Here is a 16828-nt window from a genome sequence, read left to right as displayed (position 1 = left end):
AGGGGTCGTTGGGTATATAGGGTTCAACTTGTGATCTCAACCTTCATAGGAAAGGGGTCAGAGTTGACCTGAGTCAACTCGGGAGCGGGATGAAATTTTAAAACACTGATTACAATTACTCATTTAAAAATTATATATTTTTTTCTATCTTATTTCATCATCATCAGTAAGTAACTGTGATAACATAATAAGATCATGTGACCATTTTTCACGGGGGAGGGTCTGATTAATCTACCCACCACCATCATTACTCTATTAGTCTCATAGGCGTTGACCGAAGACTTAACCTTTTCTTTGTTTCCTTAATTTCCTCGAAATTTCTCAGAATGGGAAAGGCTTGTTCAAATTCAGCAACCAAAGGTAGAGATTTGTGTGTGAGCTCTTAGCTCTGTCTATTAGTCTATGCAAGCAATTCTAGTTCACTTCAGAAAGAACATGACCATCCAAATCTTGATATGGAGATTTGTAAGTGTTGCTTCATGCATAGTTGGATTTATCTTTTTCACTTTGAGCTCCTCCTTCCCCTACCTGTTTGGAAAGTGGATCTGGTGGAAGAAATGTGTTTATAGTATTTTGTGTATCATCATCTGTCTCATTCTCTCGTTTGTAAAGAAATATCAAAGACAACCTAGTCCTTGGCCCAAAGTCCATTTAGTATTTTCAGTTTTCACAATCATTTGTGTGTACACTTTTTTCTGGGATAAATTGGTTAAGGTAAAACCAGATATATATATCCTGATTTCCTCTGCTGCTTTTGCTATCATGTCATCCAGCTTGTCAAGACTAAGCAACTGCGGAGTGGAAGCTGATCTCCTAAATTTCTTCTGTGGAAATCTAATAGCACAACTAGTGAAGATAAAACTAGTGTTGTGCATTTTTGGAGTGGGTTTCAGTTATTTACTTTTCATTTTGTCCGGTTTCGATGAATCGGCACATCATGATGTACTCCCGGTCCGAAATCCGCTTGTGTTGGATGAATTCCAGGATACCATAAGTAATGGGGAAAGTATGTTGGCTAGAAGTCCATTTATGGTCTGATTTGTGCTGCCTTCATGTCTTGAAGCTCCATGTTGAAATACAATTCTCAAAAAATTTCCTTGGTTATCGAGGTCATTGCAGATTTTGGCAATCTTTCATCGTCTTTTAAATATGAAAAATGTATCCTGTTATCGTCTGTAAATTTTGTTCCTTTTTTATAGAGGTATAAGTTATTCGGAAAACTATTTCTCCTTTAATTGGAGAATTATTTTTCAGCGAGAGATCGTTTCGCGTGTAATATTTTTTTTTATTTTTTATTTTTTGTTGATGGTGAGACCCATTTGAATTATGTATGTGTAGGAACTTTTCTAACCTCATGTTAAATGAGAAATGTAAAGTCCTAAGTTATTTTATCTATCATTTTTTTTATCTACTTTTATTTATCATTTTTCATTACAGTTAGATCAGAATTTAAATAGAAGAAAAAAAGATAAATGTTAATTAAGATTCTGATCTAATGATCTTTTAAAGTGATAGATTAAAATTGACAAATAAATAAATAAAATAACTTATCTTTTTTATATAATATGTTCCACTGATTAAGTGTGAATTGTGCAGAATATATATATATATATATATACCTCCTACCAAACTTAAATAAGCAAAGTAATATATATATATATATATATATATATATATATATATATATATATATATATATATATATATATCTTCATTAAAAAAATTGTCGCCTCATCATGTAAACGAAATCTTACACGAGATTTATTTCATGACTTTATTTACAATTGTTTGATTGATTTTCTGAATAAAACAACACGTCGCCTTTTCAACAAGAGTTGTTTATTTATTATAGGGAAAAATCAAACTAGTTTGAATGTACAATTAAAAAGGAGAGAAACAGTCTACCAATTAAAAAAAAAAAAAAAGGAGAGACGGAAGTAATCACTTAAAATTAATAGACATAACAGCTTTAATTTGAGATTTTAATTTGGGCTCGCTCATTCTAAACCAAGTCAAATTTGGGTCAGGTAAAACAATTTTAAGCTAGCAATTTGTTATTTTAGCCTGACTCTCAGGCCATGACTTGGGTGAGTCATTCCATTGGCCAAATATCTTTATTTTTTAAAAGAAGTTTCCATTTGCAAATTTAATTCTCATACTTTCACATTTTATTTATTTTATTTTTCATAGTTTCAATCCAACAACGTTCAGTTAAATAAATTTTATAATAAAATTCTTAATTTATATAAGCAAAAATAAAAGACAAAACTCTATATATCATACAATTATTTATATAAAATAATCAAGAACTGAGCGGGCCAACTCTGATGCAAGTACTCCTTTACCTAAAGTGGGACTCATGCGGTATTTATAATAAATGGTGTTAAGTAGGTTACTTTTTACTATATTAATAAACTAGGCTTGGGTCGGACTAAATTGAAATTTTTTGACGTAGACTTGAGCTTTTCAGGGCAAAGTTTGACCCAGCCCAACCCACTTTCACCCCTACCGTATGATTTTTTTTTCATTCTTTTATTTTAAAATTCTATATCTCGTATAATTATTTTTCATTTTTCATCTTATCATTATGAGCATTGACAACTCCCTTTTTTATGAGGATTCCATTCATATTAGCATTAACAATTTTTCAATTTTATTTATTGAATTGACAACTCATTATTAACATAAGCAATTACAACAATTACACATAGTGAATGACTTATTCCTAATAGGTATATTAATTACTGCTATTTTCATTAATTGTTAAAAAACTTCTCGTAATATAATTACTTTGTGTTTTGAAAATGGCTACAGTTACCTTTGAAATTTTCTACGCAATCAGAATTAGAATAAGAATTCCTTGAAATTTGCAACTCAATCAAGTTTACAATAGAATTTTCAACTCAATCAAGAATCTAATTTTCTCAGAATTTTATTTTGTGTGTAATTTGTTTTAAAAAAACTATCCAGGAATACCATTCAAAAGGTGGTATTTTAAAATTTCTATGACAAGGAAAAATTTAATACAACTAAACATAGTATTAAGGAAATTAACGTAATATTCTCCGGAATATGTTAGTCTACCAAACAACTTTTTGATTACATTCCAAGAAAACTTATTTCTCATAATATTCCTAGAAATTCTCCTCTACCAAACGCCCCCTCAGTGTTATCATTTTTCACTCATAATATGACACATTTTTTAATTTTTGATAAATTACTTTTTTACTTTATTTTAAAATAAATTATTTATTAATAATTTGACAAAAATAAAATATGTGTATATTATGAGTGGAGAATGCATCAAGAAATCGATGCATCTATAATACTAATGACCATAGTCGAGGTGGACATATAAGCAAACATGTAATTTGGATTAAAAAAAAAAACATATTTTTAAACTGTGTTGTGCATTTTTGATGTTAAAAAGATAGATAAAAATTTGGATTAAAAAGATAAATATTAATTAAGATTTTGATCTAATTATCTTTTAAAGTGATAGATAAAAATTGACAAATAAATAAATAAAATAACTTATCTTTTTTATATAATATGTTCCACTGATTAAGTGTGAATTGTGCAGAATATATATATATATATATATATATATATAGGGTCAGGATCATTTTACACCAGTGTAAGTTACACTTTTAATCTCATCCGTTGATCCCATTTATATCTAAGGGCTCTAATTTTTTAGTAATATGTGTCATTGGAAAATGTCGCCTCATCATGTAAACGGAATCTTACACGAGATTTATTTCATGACTTTATTTACAATTGTTTGATTGATTTTCTGAATAAAACAACACGTCGCCTTTTCAACAAGAGTTGTTTATTTATTATAGGGAAAAATCAAACTAGTTTGAATGTACAATTAAAAAGGAGAGAAACAGTCTACCAATTAAAAAAAAAAAAGGAGAGACGGAAGTAATCACTTAAAATTAATAGACATAACAGCTTTAATTTGAGATTTTAATTTGGGCTCACTCATTCTAAACCAAGTCAAATTTGGGTCAGGTAAAACAATTTTAAGCTAGCAATTTGTTATTTTAGCCTGACTCTCAGGCCATGACTTGGGTGAGTCATTCCATTGGCCAAATATCTTTATTTTTTAAAAGAAGTTTCCATTTGCTAATTTAATTCTCATACTTTCACATTTTATTTTTCATAGTTTCAATCCAACAACGTTCAATTAAATAAATTTTATAATAAAATTCTTAATTTATATAAGCAAAAATTAAACACAAAACTCTATATATCATACAATTATTTATATAAAATAATCAAGAATTGAGCGGGCCAACTCTGATGCAAGTACTCCTTTACCTAAAGTGGGACTCATGCGGTATTTATAATAAATGGTGTTAAGTAGGTTACTTTTTACTATATTAATAAGGGTTTGTTTTTTCTAAAGTTACTTTAGATAACTTTATCTAATGTTCATCGAAACGACGTCGTTTTGGGACGGAAATCAAGGTGTTTTTGTAATTTTAATTTATTTCAGAGTTATAATAGTCTTTATCATTCTAATTTTTTTATTTTTCAACTCCAAAACGACGTCGTTTCAATGAACATTAGACAAAGTTATCTAAAGTAACATTAGATACTTTTTTCCCTATTAATAAACTAGGCTTGGACCGGGCCAAATTGAAATTTTTTGACGTAGGCTTGAGCTTTTCGGGGCAAAGTTTGACCCAGCCCAGCCCACTTTAACCCCTACTCGTATGATTGTTTTTCATTCTTTTATTTTGAAATTCTATATCTCGCATAAATATTTTTCATTTTTCATCTTATCATTACGAGCATTGACAACTCCCTTTTTTATGAGGATTCCATTCATATTAGCATTAACAATTTTTCATTTTTATTTATTGAATTGGCAACTCATTATTAACATAAGCAATTACAACAATTACACATAGTAAATGACTTATTCCTAATAGGTATATTAATTACTGCTATTTTCATTAATTGTTAAAAAACTTCTCCTAATATAATTACTTTGTGTTTTGAAAACGTCTACAGTTACCTTTGAAATTTTCCACGCAATCAGAATTAGAATAAGAATTCCTTAAAATTTTCAACTCAATCAAGTTTACAATAGAATTTCCAAACGATATCTCATATGATGCATTACTTGGATCGTATTTTTGGGTTGCTGTGTTTTATTTAATATGTATTAGATTATTTGCACAATTTAAAAAGTTATCTCTTTTATAATGAGATGTTTTTGAAATTTCAATAGTTTATTCACATTTAAAGCATATTAATTTTTTGAAAGTTTTATTGAAATAAGTTTTGGATATTATTTAATTTCGCTGGAAAAAAAAAGGTATATAAAGGATACATCATAAAAGTCATACATAAAGGAAAATCATTATTTTTTTGGATATAAAAAGAATATTAGTAATTATGTTGGTGCAGAAAAAAATAAAAATAAAAATAAAAAAAGAAAAGGAAAGAATATATAATAATATATCTTTTTCGTTAGTATGAAGCCAAAATTGTACGGTGCATATTCAAATAAAAGAAAAAAAGAAACAAAAAAAGGGAAGCTGCAAAATTGAAAAATCAAAAGAGAGTAACTCATATCTTCTTCAGTCTTCACAGCTGTGCAATGCTCGTCTCTTTATTGAGTTGCTCAGTTCTGCGCTGTTCCTTGTCTTCTTTTTATTGTGCGGTTCTGTTGTCCTCTACAATGTGCATCTCTTTCTTTGATGAAGAGAAAAGTCTTATATTCAATTTCCTCGACTCACTTCCAAGAGAAAAGGACGAAAGTCAATCTGTTTCTCGAGAAAAAATGGATCAAACAATCCTATTTTGTGGATGGAACAATAAGAACAAAGAGATAAGAAGGAATATCTGATGAAAGATTTACCATTGAGGGACTTTTCTTCGAAAGGTTGAGTGTCATTGAAAGAGGTGACTCTGAAACCATAAAGACCTTCAATGCCGCAGTGGAAGAAGAATGAATTAGCACTGTGGATAAATATATCTTTTTGGTAGTCGTGGATCGAAACAATTGAAATGATGCAAGCATAAAATAATTGAACCCTTCACAGTAAAGCAACACAATCTTCCAAGATGCTAGTCGCTAGCCACCTAGAACCAATCTATAACGTGAACCATTAAAGGTAGCTCTTTTAGGACTAACAAAACAACGGGTCAATGAAAATGGATGAAAAAAAGAAGCAAGGAAAGCAAGCTATGTAAAGGGAAATTACAAATGAGATAGATGCAGTAAATAATGAAGAAGAGGGACCTTGGTTCTCAAGGGTGTTGCTGGAGCTGTTTCAAGTAATTTTTCAGTCCGAATCCTTCTTTGCTAAAGACCCCAACTTGCTTCCTCTTGGCTGGAAAGAGGTAACCGGCTCTGTGACTAATGTTCAAGAAAATGAGAAATAGAATGAGAGTGGATGTAGGAAAAGGAAAGGATGGGGTTTGGGTGAAGAATCAGAGCTGAGAAAGGCGCTGGAAAAAATAAAGATGCCATTTTAAAAATTTGGTATTTAAAAGAGTAATTGAGAGAGAGAGAGGAGGAACTGAAAAGTTTTTTTTAGGTAGTATAATTACAAATATCATTAATAGATTTTTCATCTTCCAATGCATTTTTTAAAAACCTTTCATTTCCCAATACAACAATTAATGATGGTGGATCATTAATCAGCCATTTCGATTTTCGTTTTTTCATAAAAAGTCATTATGACGAATTTTTCTTTTATTTATTTTTTAAATGTTAAAACAAGTGTGAACACACAATGTGAACACAAATAGAGTTTCCTTTAGTTTTCCTTTATATATATAATAGATAATATACCGAATAATCAGTATTACGAGAATAATGAAAATATTTTTCTGACTACAATATATCTTTGATTAATTTTAATAAATGACATGTGGTGATTTAATCTCTTCTTGAGACTTGGCCAATCTTAACACCCTTCCAAAGCTTGTTACTACGAGCCAATGAGGTCATGAAGCTAAGTCTTGGTAGCTCCTTCTCTACACTCCATGCCACAATGGAGAAAGATAAACCACATGGCAACACATAGAAGTCCAACCATACGACAAACCAAAGATCAGAGAATATCTTCAGGGCCGATTGGTAAGAGGATTTTTCTTTGTTTTTCCGGGATTCTTTGGTTGGATAAATAGGAATACATCGTTTGGTACAGGTTTTTTAAAATTTTCCCGAGAATCTGATTTTCTCGGGATTTTATTTTGTGTAATGTTTTTTGAAAAAACCATCCAGGAATACCATTCAAAAGGTGGTATTCTAAAATTTCTATAACAAGGAAAAATTTAATACAACTAAACATAGTATTAAGGAAATTAACCTAATATTCTCGGGAATATGTTAGTCTACCAAACAACTTTTTGATAACATTCCAAGAAAACTTATTTTCTCATAATATTCTTAGAAATCGTGATTCCCGGATAAAAAAAAATTCTCCTCTACCAAACGCCCCTTTAGTGTTATCATTTTTCACTCATAATATGACACATATTTTAATTTTTGATAAATTACTTTTTTACTTTATTTTAAAATAAATTATTTATTAATAATTTGACAAAAATAAAATATGTGTCATATTATGAGTGGAGAATGCATCAAGAAATCGATGCATCTATAATACTAATGACCATAGTCGAGGTGGACATATAAGCAAACATGTAATTTGGATTAAAAAAACATATTTTTAAAACATGATTTTTTATTTTTTAAAAATAAATTTAAAAGTAAATAAATCCATTTTAAAAACATGTTTTACTCTGTTTGTTAAAAGTATATATTAAAAAATAAGTGATATTTATTAGATATAACTTATATTAAAAAAAATCAAAACTATTAAATATAATATTTAAAAATTATTTTTGTAATTAATTATATACATTACATACGACTCAACTAAAACAAATGTTACAAAAAAAATCATAATTCTTAGCTATGGCTGGAATTACAAGTTGTATTTAGAAAGTACAACTTATACTATTTTAAATTCCTTCTTAAATTACATTCCACTTTAATAATTTAAAAACCAAATGAAAAAAAAAAAAATCTAAAATATTAGGATGACGTATAAAGCATATTTATATCTGTGGACCCCACTTTCAAATTCTAGCGTCGACTTAGTAATTTCCTATTTCCATTAAACCAATTAAGAAAGCACACACACAACTTAATAAACCTTTTGGGGAAACAAAGATAGATCTTGAACTGTTTCCTTAACTTAGAAGTATTGGTAATGATGAACCTGCTTTGGTGAATGAAGCCTTTTTAAAGAGATTCAATCTCATATTGGGAAAGTCCTCTATTAAATCTGAGGTATGTTACTGACAACCTTCGATTCATTTTAGGAATGTAGCAACTGTTACAAGCTATGCTGCCTAGCACAAATCTGTTACTGGAGATGGTGACAAATTTTGTTGACTTAGCCCTTATAGGCCCTTTGGAAAATACATCTTGTGCAATGGAAATGGGACAACTGATTGTGATAAGTAACTTAGATGCTGTTTTGCTACTCATGTTCCATAATGCTCTGCTAAGCAATTTGGCAGAACTTTCTGAAGTTGCTAACAAAAGCATATTGAAACATCTAGCATATTGTTACGATCTGGCAAATTATCAGAGTAAAACGTAACAAAACACCAACAATGGCCCAAAGAATTGGATTTTCTATTATATTTCAGTAAAGGAAAATATAACTACAGAGACAATTTGACAATAACGGAAGTAGAAAGAAAAATATACAAGAAAAGCTAAATGGTTTCTAGATCAATTAGAAAGTACTCTGATTCTCTTCCAATCTAATTTTTCAACCCAAGTGTGTCCAAATTCTCAATCCCCTTCACACTTTTCACCCTCCCTATTTTATACTAAGCCTAATTTCCTAGAATATTCTAAAATTAGTTATGTTATTTTATTGGTAGAGCATAATCCCCTACAATTTTCCTTACATATACGTGTGTGTATATATATATATATATATTTGATAGGAATATATACCACAAATCTTATTTACGACACTAACTGTAAACTCATTACGTTATTTACTTTTGAGTTTTGAGTTCATTTTCATTAATTAATGGGCCTTAATGTGACTGAGCTGAATCACCGGTGAAAGACATTTTAACGCTTGTTTGAGTTTGAGCATTTCATTCCAAAATTCAAACTAGCTAAGAAATAAATTTTATTTCTTCAATATTCACTATTGTTCTATCCAAGTTAATCGTGATTAATATGGGATATGAAGATCACTAGTGTTTATAGGGAAGATAACTATAAGGGGTGACAAATCATTATGCACAAGAAAAGAGGTATGAAGCCAATGAAGATAGCGGGATGGTATGTGTACAATACCAGCAGAGATTAGGGTTTCAGAAGTGCGTACTCATGAAGTTTAACTCTTTATTTATGGTAAGGGTTTACTTTTGGTGCATAAATGGGTTAAACTCAACGGGTCAACCCGGCAAAACGAGGCGCTAGGTTGTGTATTTCAATCCGCCAACCCTAATAACATCCTATATGTGGGGCAGGTTAAAACAAGTTAGAGACAAGGTGCGGCTAGTCAATCCACATGTCACTTTTAAAAAAAATTAAATTAAATGTTAACTTATGGATTGTTGGCCTATGTGAATGGCTATTATGTGAGACAAAATCTTTCCTTTTAGGTCCATATATAATGCTATTATTTTATTAGAAAAATTATTTTTTACTCACTTTTGATTCGGCACAAAAAGTGATTAACACAAAAAATAAAATAAACTTAAGTCTATTTTTTGGATTTAAATGGTAGAATCTATACAAATCAAATTAATAATTACAAAATTCTAGTTACGGGAGGTAATGATGTATTCATTTACAAATATTCACATACTTGATGTCATTATTTTTTGGGGAATATATTTCTTATGTTGCAGGAAATAAATTCTCTTATGCAACTCACAAAAAAGTGGATGAAATTTACTAAGGAGAAGAGAAAGAAAAAAGTGGGTGAAATTCACTTTTTTGTGTATTGCATGAAACAATTTATATTATACAACATAAGAAATATATTTCCCTTATTTTATTATATAATAAAACTGAAATTATTAATTAATCTTAAGATATGGTTTGTATAAAGGGATAGGTTATTTTGCCTACTTCCAATTTTCCTACCTTTGCCTACTCCTTTCATTACCGTTCGATTACGATCTCATCCAATGGTCAATATTTGCAATATAAAATAAGCCTTTTTCCCCCTTTCTTTCTTCTCACTTCCTCACACACCCTTCTCTCTCCTTAGTTTTCTCTCTTCCTTGGCGGTCAATTTTGAAACCTTACGGTACTCTGATAAAAAAAGAACAAAAAGCACATACCATGACAACCATCAATTTTGAAACCTCACTTCTTCCAAAACCTCAAAATCCCCACTGTCCATAATTCGATTTCCAAAAGATCAAAACCTGTTTGGAACGAAAGAAATTATGGGAATTTCACATCCAATTAGGTACTGTTATTAGCAGCTATAGTAGTATACCTATACCTATTCATATTATCTTCCATTGGCACCTCTGCATCCGTCCACATTTTTGTCTACACATTTGTGATCTGATTTTTATTTTTCGCAACAAGTAATTACTTTACAGTATATGTTTACAACGAGTTGATCTTCAATTGAATTAAATAAGGAAGAGCAAGATGTGATCAGTTGTTTTATGATGAAATTTTTCTTAACAGTATTCTTGATCTTTGGGAGTTCTTAATCATGTGGTAACAATGGAGATAAACAGCGTAGCTGCAGTGAAAAGAGTTAACGAAAATGAAACTCTACTTCTGCTTTCTTCTAGTGACAATTTTTGGTGGTAAATCGAAAATTGGAATTTGAGAATTAGGGCACCAAACGTGAGGTGCTGTTTTTATACAACCGCTGCAGTGGGTGTTGGCGTGTCCATGACACTTGATGCTCCTGATATATCTTATTATCTTTGGGGAAAAAAATAGGTATTCATATTATCTTTGGGAAATCGAAGTATGGATAGTGGGGATTTTGAGGTTTTGGAGGAGGTGAGGTTTCAAAATTGATGGTTGTCGATGGCATGTGTTTTTTGTTCTTTTTTGATCGAGTATCTTAAGGTTTCAAAATTGACCGCAGAGGAAGAGAGAAAGCTAAGGAGAGAGAAAGGGTGTGCGAGGAAGTGAGGAGAAAGAAAGGGGGGAAAATGCTTTTTATATTGCAAATATTGACCGTTGGATAAGATCGTAAAGGAACGGTGATGAAAGAGGTAGGCAAAGGTAGGAAAATTAGGAGTAGACAAAATAACCTATCCCTTGTATAAATATAGTTTCCAACATATATTTCAGATTTGTTGTCTGTGATCTTCAACTTTGTGTAACATCCTGAGCGCTGATGAGGGCGGGGAGTGATTGCCGGTGCGAAAGGATATGGACAAGGAGCGGCTCCTGATAGGCTTCCAGCGTGGGTTACATGAATGAATCGAATTGACACCTGAAATAGAGAGATTCCAAAGAATGTGCAGGTATGAGACTGCACAATTTGAGATAGCTTATGAGAATTAATTGGTATTACCTATACTAACAAGATGCATCTACTTTTCGGTAGCCCGTAATGAAAAAATTATACAGTTAAGCGTGCTTGACTTACAGTAATTCTAGAATGAGTGACCTCCTGAGAAATTTTCCAAGAAATATACGAATAAAGTTAAAACACGCTGAAAAGTCTTTATTGAAGCGGTCGAGCGTTTGACTTTGACGAACTTTGATGGTGTACAAAAGATATATGTAATATTTACATCTTATTAAAGCAAAATAAGCTAGATGGGAATTGGGATGATGATTTGGTTCGGTGTACAAAGGATTAACTTTGATGTTAATGTTGAGTCACACAGTAACCGTACTAACTTATTGTCTTGGGCATCAAATTGTTAGGGAAATACTTTTTTTATGTAGTAGAAAAATAGTTATCTGATCATGTTATAGAAATAAAATTATAAGTAGGATCTACAAGTAAGAGGAGAGAAAAAAAAAGAGTGGTGGGATTCACTACTCTTTTATGTGTGTATAAAAATTATTTCTCTCATGTAAAATGAGATAAATATAATCTATAATTATTATAGTATAAAATATCATCTTCACTAGGATTATATTATGGTTAACTACACCGCTACACTATAGTTTTAATATTATATAGGTGAACTGAATCACAACACAATTCTCTTCAAATTATTAACAAAATAGTAAAGCAAAGGAGAAAATAAAATAGATGCAAAAGTTATAAAAAAGAATACAAGATAAGAAAATTGTTAAGAGATTCGAACTCACTCCCATCCCTTATTCTGATTTCTTTCTTTTATGTGCTAAACTTCTTTTCCAAATGAGTGCAGAGTGCTAAATTGATTAACGCTTAATTTCTTAAGTTGATACCTTCTTGTACGAATTAATTTAGCTAATTCCATGGAATAAAATAATTTGACTCCTTACTCACCCATCTCACTCTTCTTCCTAAATAACAAATTAGAGCTGTTTATCATAATAAGTAAAATTGTATTCCAATTTCCCAATTGAAACATAAACTGATTTCATCAAAAGATAGGCGACATCCATGGAAACAATAAACGTTTAAATTTAAGGAAATAAGATTAGAAACATTATATTACAATTTATCAATTGAACCATAAATTGAAGCTCATCCAAAAATAGACCACATACATGAAAGCAATACAGTGATAAACATTAAAATTGGAAATGAAATGAGAAACAGAACAAGAGTTTGGGTAGTTCAATTTACCTCTAACAAAAAGAAAATTTAATTACAAAAAGAAAAATTAAAACCCAAAATTCAAATGATGAAGACTCTTGAAATCTTCAAGCTTTATTTTCTTGCCAGGAACAAGATGATTGTCAAATAAAGGAAAACTTTGCTATAGAATAAAAATTGATCACAAAGTTGGAAGTATAGCCTGCTGCTGTTCAAACATTAAGGTTGTGAAAGGTTTTTGTGGATCATTAGTGGGGCAATTCTATATCCAACTTGCAAATAAGGTTTTGTTTGGTTTTCATCTCAAATTAAAATTTCAAAATCGACAAAGAACAAAGAAAGAAAAAAACACACAAACGCGTGAACCCCCTTATAATTTGATTAATTTCTAAAGTAACACGAAAACAAAATATTGTGAGAAAAGCAATTCCTGGACCTGACCCTATCATAAAGTATGCCAATATGGTTTCCGGACATGTGATGATCACTGGAGCCCACAAATTCAATGGCACTACACACACATGTAACACAGATTCTTTGAATACATCATTCTTTCTTTCTTTTTTTATGAAAAAGGTTATGTTTACGGACTTCTTATTTACAAATTATCTTATCTCTGACCGGTTTAATCAAGAGTGTATGACTTATTGTAATTGTAAAAAAAATTTATAAAAGAAATTTTGTCCCTTTTTTTGTATTGAATATGTTCCCATTTGTAGTCCAATCAGGTTCAAATCAACTTGCTTTTTAAGTCAACTTGCGCAGAGTCTTTGGCTGTGATGATCTAATCTGATAACAAACATCTCTGTGTTGAGCAACTTAACATCAAAACATACAAGCAAGAAGTTGAGAAGCAAGTAGAGAAGAACTCAAGAGACATGGCTGCAAGAGGAAGTGGATGGCTTGGTGATAGCAGAGGAATGAGCAGAAAGAGCGTTGAGAAGGCATTAAACTTGGCCTTGGAGGTTCAGAATTCACCAGACAAACTTTTCCTTCTTGAAGAGATCAGCGAAAGCAACCCTCCAGAAGTTATCATCAGCTTTCAAAGATCAGTTGCTGTCAAGGATTGGTATTCCAATAGACCCTTTGGGGAGACCAGAATAAAACTTGATCTATTCCCTTCACTTAAAAGCATTGGTAACGATGAAGCTGCTTTTGTGAATGAAGCCTTTCAGCAAAGATTTAAAGACATTTTGGACAAAACAACACTTGAACATGAGGTATTATCTGACAAATCCTCTCTTTTCTTGCAATAAATGATTTAGTTATGCAAACATAGCTTTTTGGTTTTCTTTCCTTTTATATCCAAACCCAGCCTTTCTATGAGTAGGTGATATTGTTCATGTGAAATGTTTACTCTTCCCTTCATTTAAGGAAAGCATATATTTGAATGAATCTGCAGGTGAGGAATGCAATGACAAATAAGAAGAAAATAGTGTTTACAGGACACTCCTCTGGTGGTCCTGTGGCCATTCTGGCAACCCTATGGGCCTTGGATAAGTGCCTAATTCCAATATCCGACGGGGGTATCCCTCCTCAGTGTGTAACTTTTGGTTCTCCCTTAGTTGGTAATCACATATTTTCTCATGCTACAAGAAGAGAAAATTGGTCTCGCTACTTCTGGCATTTTGTGATGAGATATGACATAGTGCCACGAATCTTACTTGCTCCTCTCTCTTCCTTTGATAAAGGATTTGAATTACAATCATTCAATCCAATTCCCAATCCCGATTCCGATTCTTACAAAGCAGCTTCAGACTTCTACTTCGCCATAATGTCAAATGTTGCAACTGTTACGAGCCATGCTGCCTGTAAGCTAATGGGCAGCACACCTGCCACACTTGAAAATCTTGCAAAAGTCATTCCATTAAGCCCTTACAAACCCTTTGGAACTTACATTTTCTGCACTGAAAATGGAAATGTTGGAAAGCTAATTGTCATAGAAAACCCAGATGCAGTTCTGCAGCTCATGTTTTTCTCTGCTCAATTAAGCAATGAAGCAGAAAAAGATCAAGTTCCCTGTAGAAGCCTACAACAACATTTCATTTATGGCACCATCAAATCAAAACAAACCTTACATAGGTACAATTGTGTGTCCTTGGACAAACTCGAGGAACTTCCTTTGTCCGAAGCTTGTTCAGTTGGCAATGTTACAGCGACTAAAACAGCCTTGAATGACCTTGGCCTAGTAAGTAACATTTTTTCAGCATGTTACTATGGTTATAATATATTTATGTACTAACTGCACCTTAAGTAATAAGATCAATTGATAAAACTTTGGCTATATATATATATATATATATATATATATATATTTCTAAACCATTAAACATAAAATTGGATTTGTCGAAAAGATGATACATGGATCTAGCTAAGAATTTGCAGGATATGTGATAATTCTTTGTCCGGAATTTCAGAGCACAAGAGCAAGACTGTGTCTTCTGGCAGCAGCAGAGTTAGAGGATCGAAGATCCAGAAACAAGGATAGCATAACAAAGAAGAAAGATTTTGTTGAGGAAAAAATGAAAGAACTGGAAGAATATAAAAATATGTGGGAGCGTGAGAGTATTGGTTACTACTATGCATTCAAGGTGCAAAATGTGAAAGATGACTTCAAAGCAAATGTGAACAGGTTAAAGCTGGCAGGTGTGTGGGATGAGATCATTGAAAAATTGAGAAGTTATGAACTACCAGATGAGTTTGAAGGCAATGAAGAATGGGTTGAGCTTGGAACAAGGTTTCGCCGACTAGTGGAGCCTCTGGATATTGCCAATTATTATCGCCATTTGAGGCATCTCGAGGGTGGTTTGAATTCTTACATGGGTGATAAGGGGAGGCCAAAACGATATAGATACATCCAAAGATGGCTGGAGCATAAGGAGAAGACAAAAATAAAAGAATACTCGGAATCTTGCTTTTGGGCTGAGGTGGAGGATCTTCGCAACATAACCACTAACAACAATAGCTCATTTGAAAATGTTGAGGAAAGGGTTGCAAAACTAGAGGCTCAAAGATTACAATCGATTGATAAAAAAGAACTAGCTGACGATGTCTTTTTGAAGGGTGCTGTTAGGTAATTTTAGATAAATGTTTTAACATGAATAATTGGTATTTTGGAGCTAATATTGACTGTACTTTACTGTTAATGCTGAAGAAATATGCTTTTAATTGCACAAGTTGAATGCTGATTTAATTAAAAGATAGGGTGCACTATTTAGCATAAGAAATGAACCTTGAATGGTTTTTGACATAAAATGAACATCTCCCTTTTATGTTTTACGTTTCTGCAGGAGATTCCGTGAAATGATATGAGCACTTGAGTTGAGGAGGCTATAAAAGGTAGAAAGAGAATAGAAGACACATTTTTTGTCATTTTGTAATTTTGATTTAGCAGAAAACACTTTTACCTTCAGTTTGCTATGTCTTTGGTCTTGTATTTGAAATTGTCTCTGAATTTCGTCTTCTTCTTCGTTCTTATATTTTTCCTCCATTGTTGAAGTTGGAAGCTCGTTTTGCCTAGAATTTGGATCTGTGAAGAAACGCATTGAAGCACATCAACATTTCCACTTTCAGATTTCTTCTTCTACTCATCTTCTTCACTTATAATTTGGAACTCTGTTTCTGGTTTGATTGTAGTTTAAATTTACATTTGAATCTCTTTGATCAATTTGTGAAACTTTAATGGATGTTATCAACTTGTATTCGATTTTGAACTTCAATTTTATGGATAGTTAAACACTTATTCCAGATCTAAAATGCTCTGAAGATAACCTTGAAATGTGATTAAATTTTGTTGCAAAACCTTAACTAAGTTGTTTAAGGTGTGTTAATGACAATCTCTTTTAAATCCGGCCAATTTAATTGAGTGACAAGAATTGGCAATATGGTGGTAACTATAAGAATAATGAGTTACAAGAATCAAATTTCTCTGGTCTTTCACTAGAGGTACAATCAGGTTTCACTCAGAACTATCAAAATGGGTCAGCCCGGCCTGTTAGGCCCTCGCCCGCACGGTACAGGGCCAAAAAGCCTGCATATTAAAGAGCCTACATGGGTTAAAAAATTAT

At 31.7% G+C, this 16828-nt stretch overlaps 1 protein-coding gene across 2 annotated transcripts; it reads left to right on the top strand.

The window, feature by feature from the left end:
- Positions 1–13563: 13563 nt before the first annotated feature.
- LOC133312537 (protein EDS1L-like) lies at positions 13564–16386 on the top strand. 2 transcript variants are annotated; one of them, XM_061513754.1, is made up of 5 exons: positions 13564–13981; positions 14164–14949; positions 15179–15834; positions 16052–16100; positions 16261–16386. In XM_061513754.1, exons 1-4 carry the CDS (start codon positions 13640–13642, stop codon positions 16071–16073), a joined length of 1806 nt encoding a protein of 601 aa, XP_061369738.1. In that variant the 5' UTR covers positions 13564–13639; the 3' UTR covers positions 16074–16100; positions 16261–16386. The 2 variants fall into 2 exon arrangements, with proteins under 2 accessions (XP_061369738.1, XP_061369737.1); XM_061513753.1 differs by having other exon boundaries at positions 16052–16380.
- The last annotated feature ends 442 nt before the right edge of the window (positions 16387–16828 follow it).

The sequence above is a fragment of the Gastrolobium bilobum genome, unplaced genomic scaffold (genome assembly GCF_033153095.1).
Source record: "Gastrolobium bilobum isolate Gb01-03AN ecotype WA unplaced genomic scaffold, APGP_CSIRO_Gbil_v1 utg20371, whole genome shotgun sequence".
In the NCBI taxonomy this organism is placed as follows: domain Eukaryota; kingdom Viridiplantae; phylum Streptophyta; class Magnoliopsida; order Fabales; family Fabaceae; genus Gastrolobium; species Gastrolobium bilobum.
Note: the sequence above shows the minus strand (reverse complement) of the source record. Positions and strands in the feature narration are given on the sequence as shown.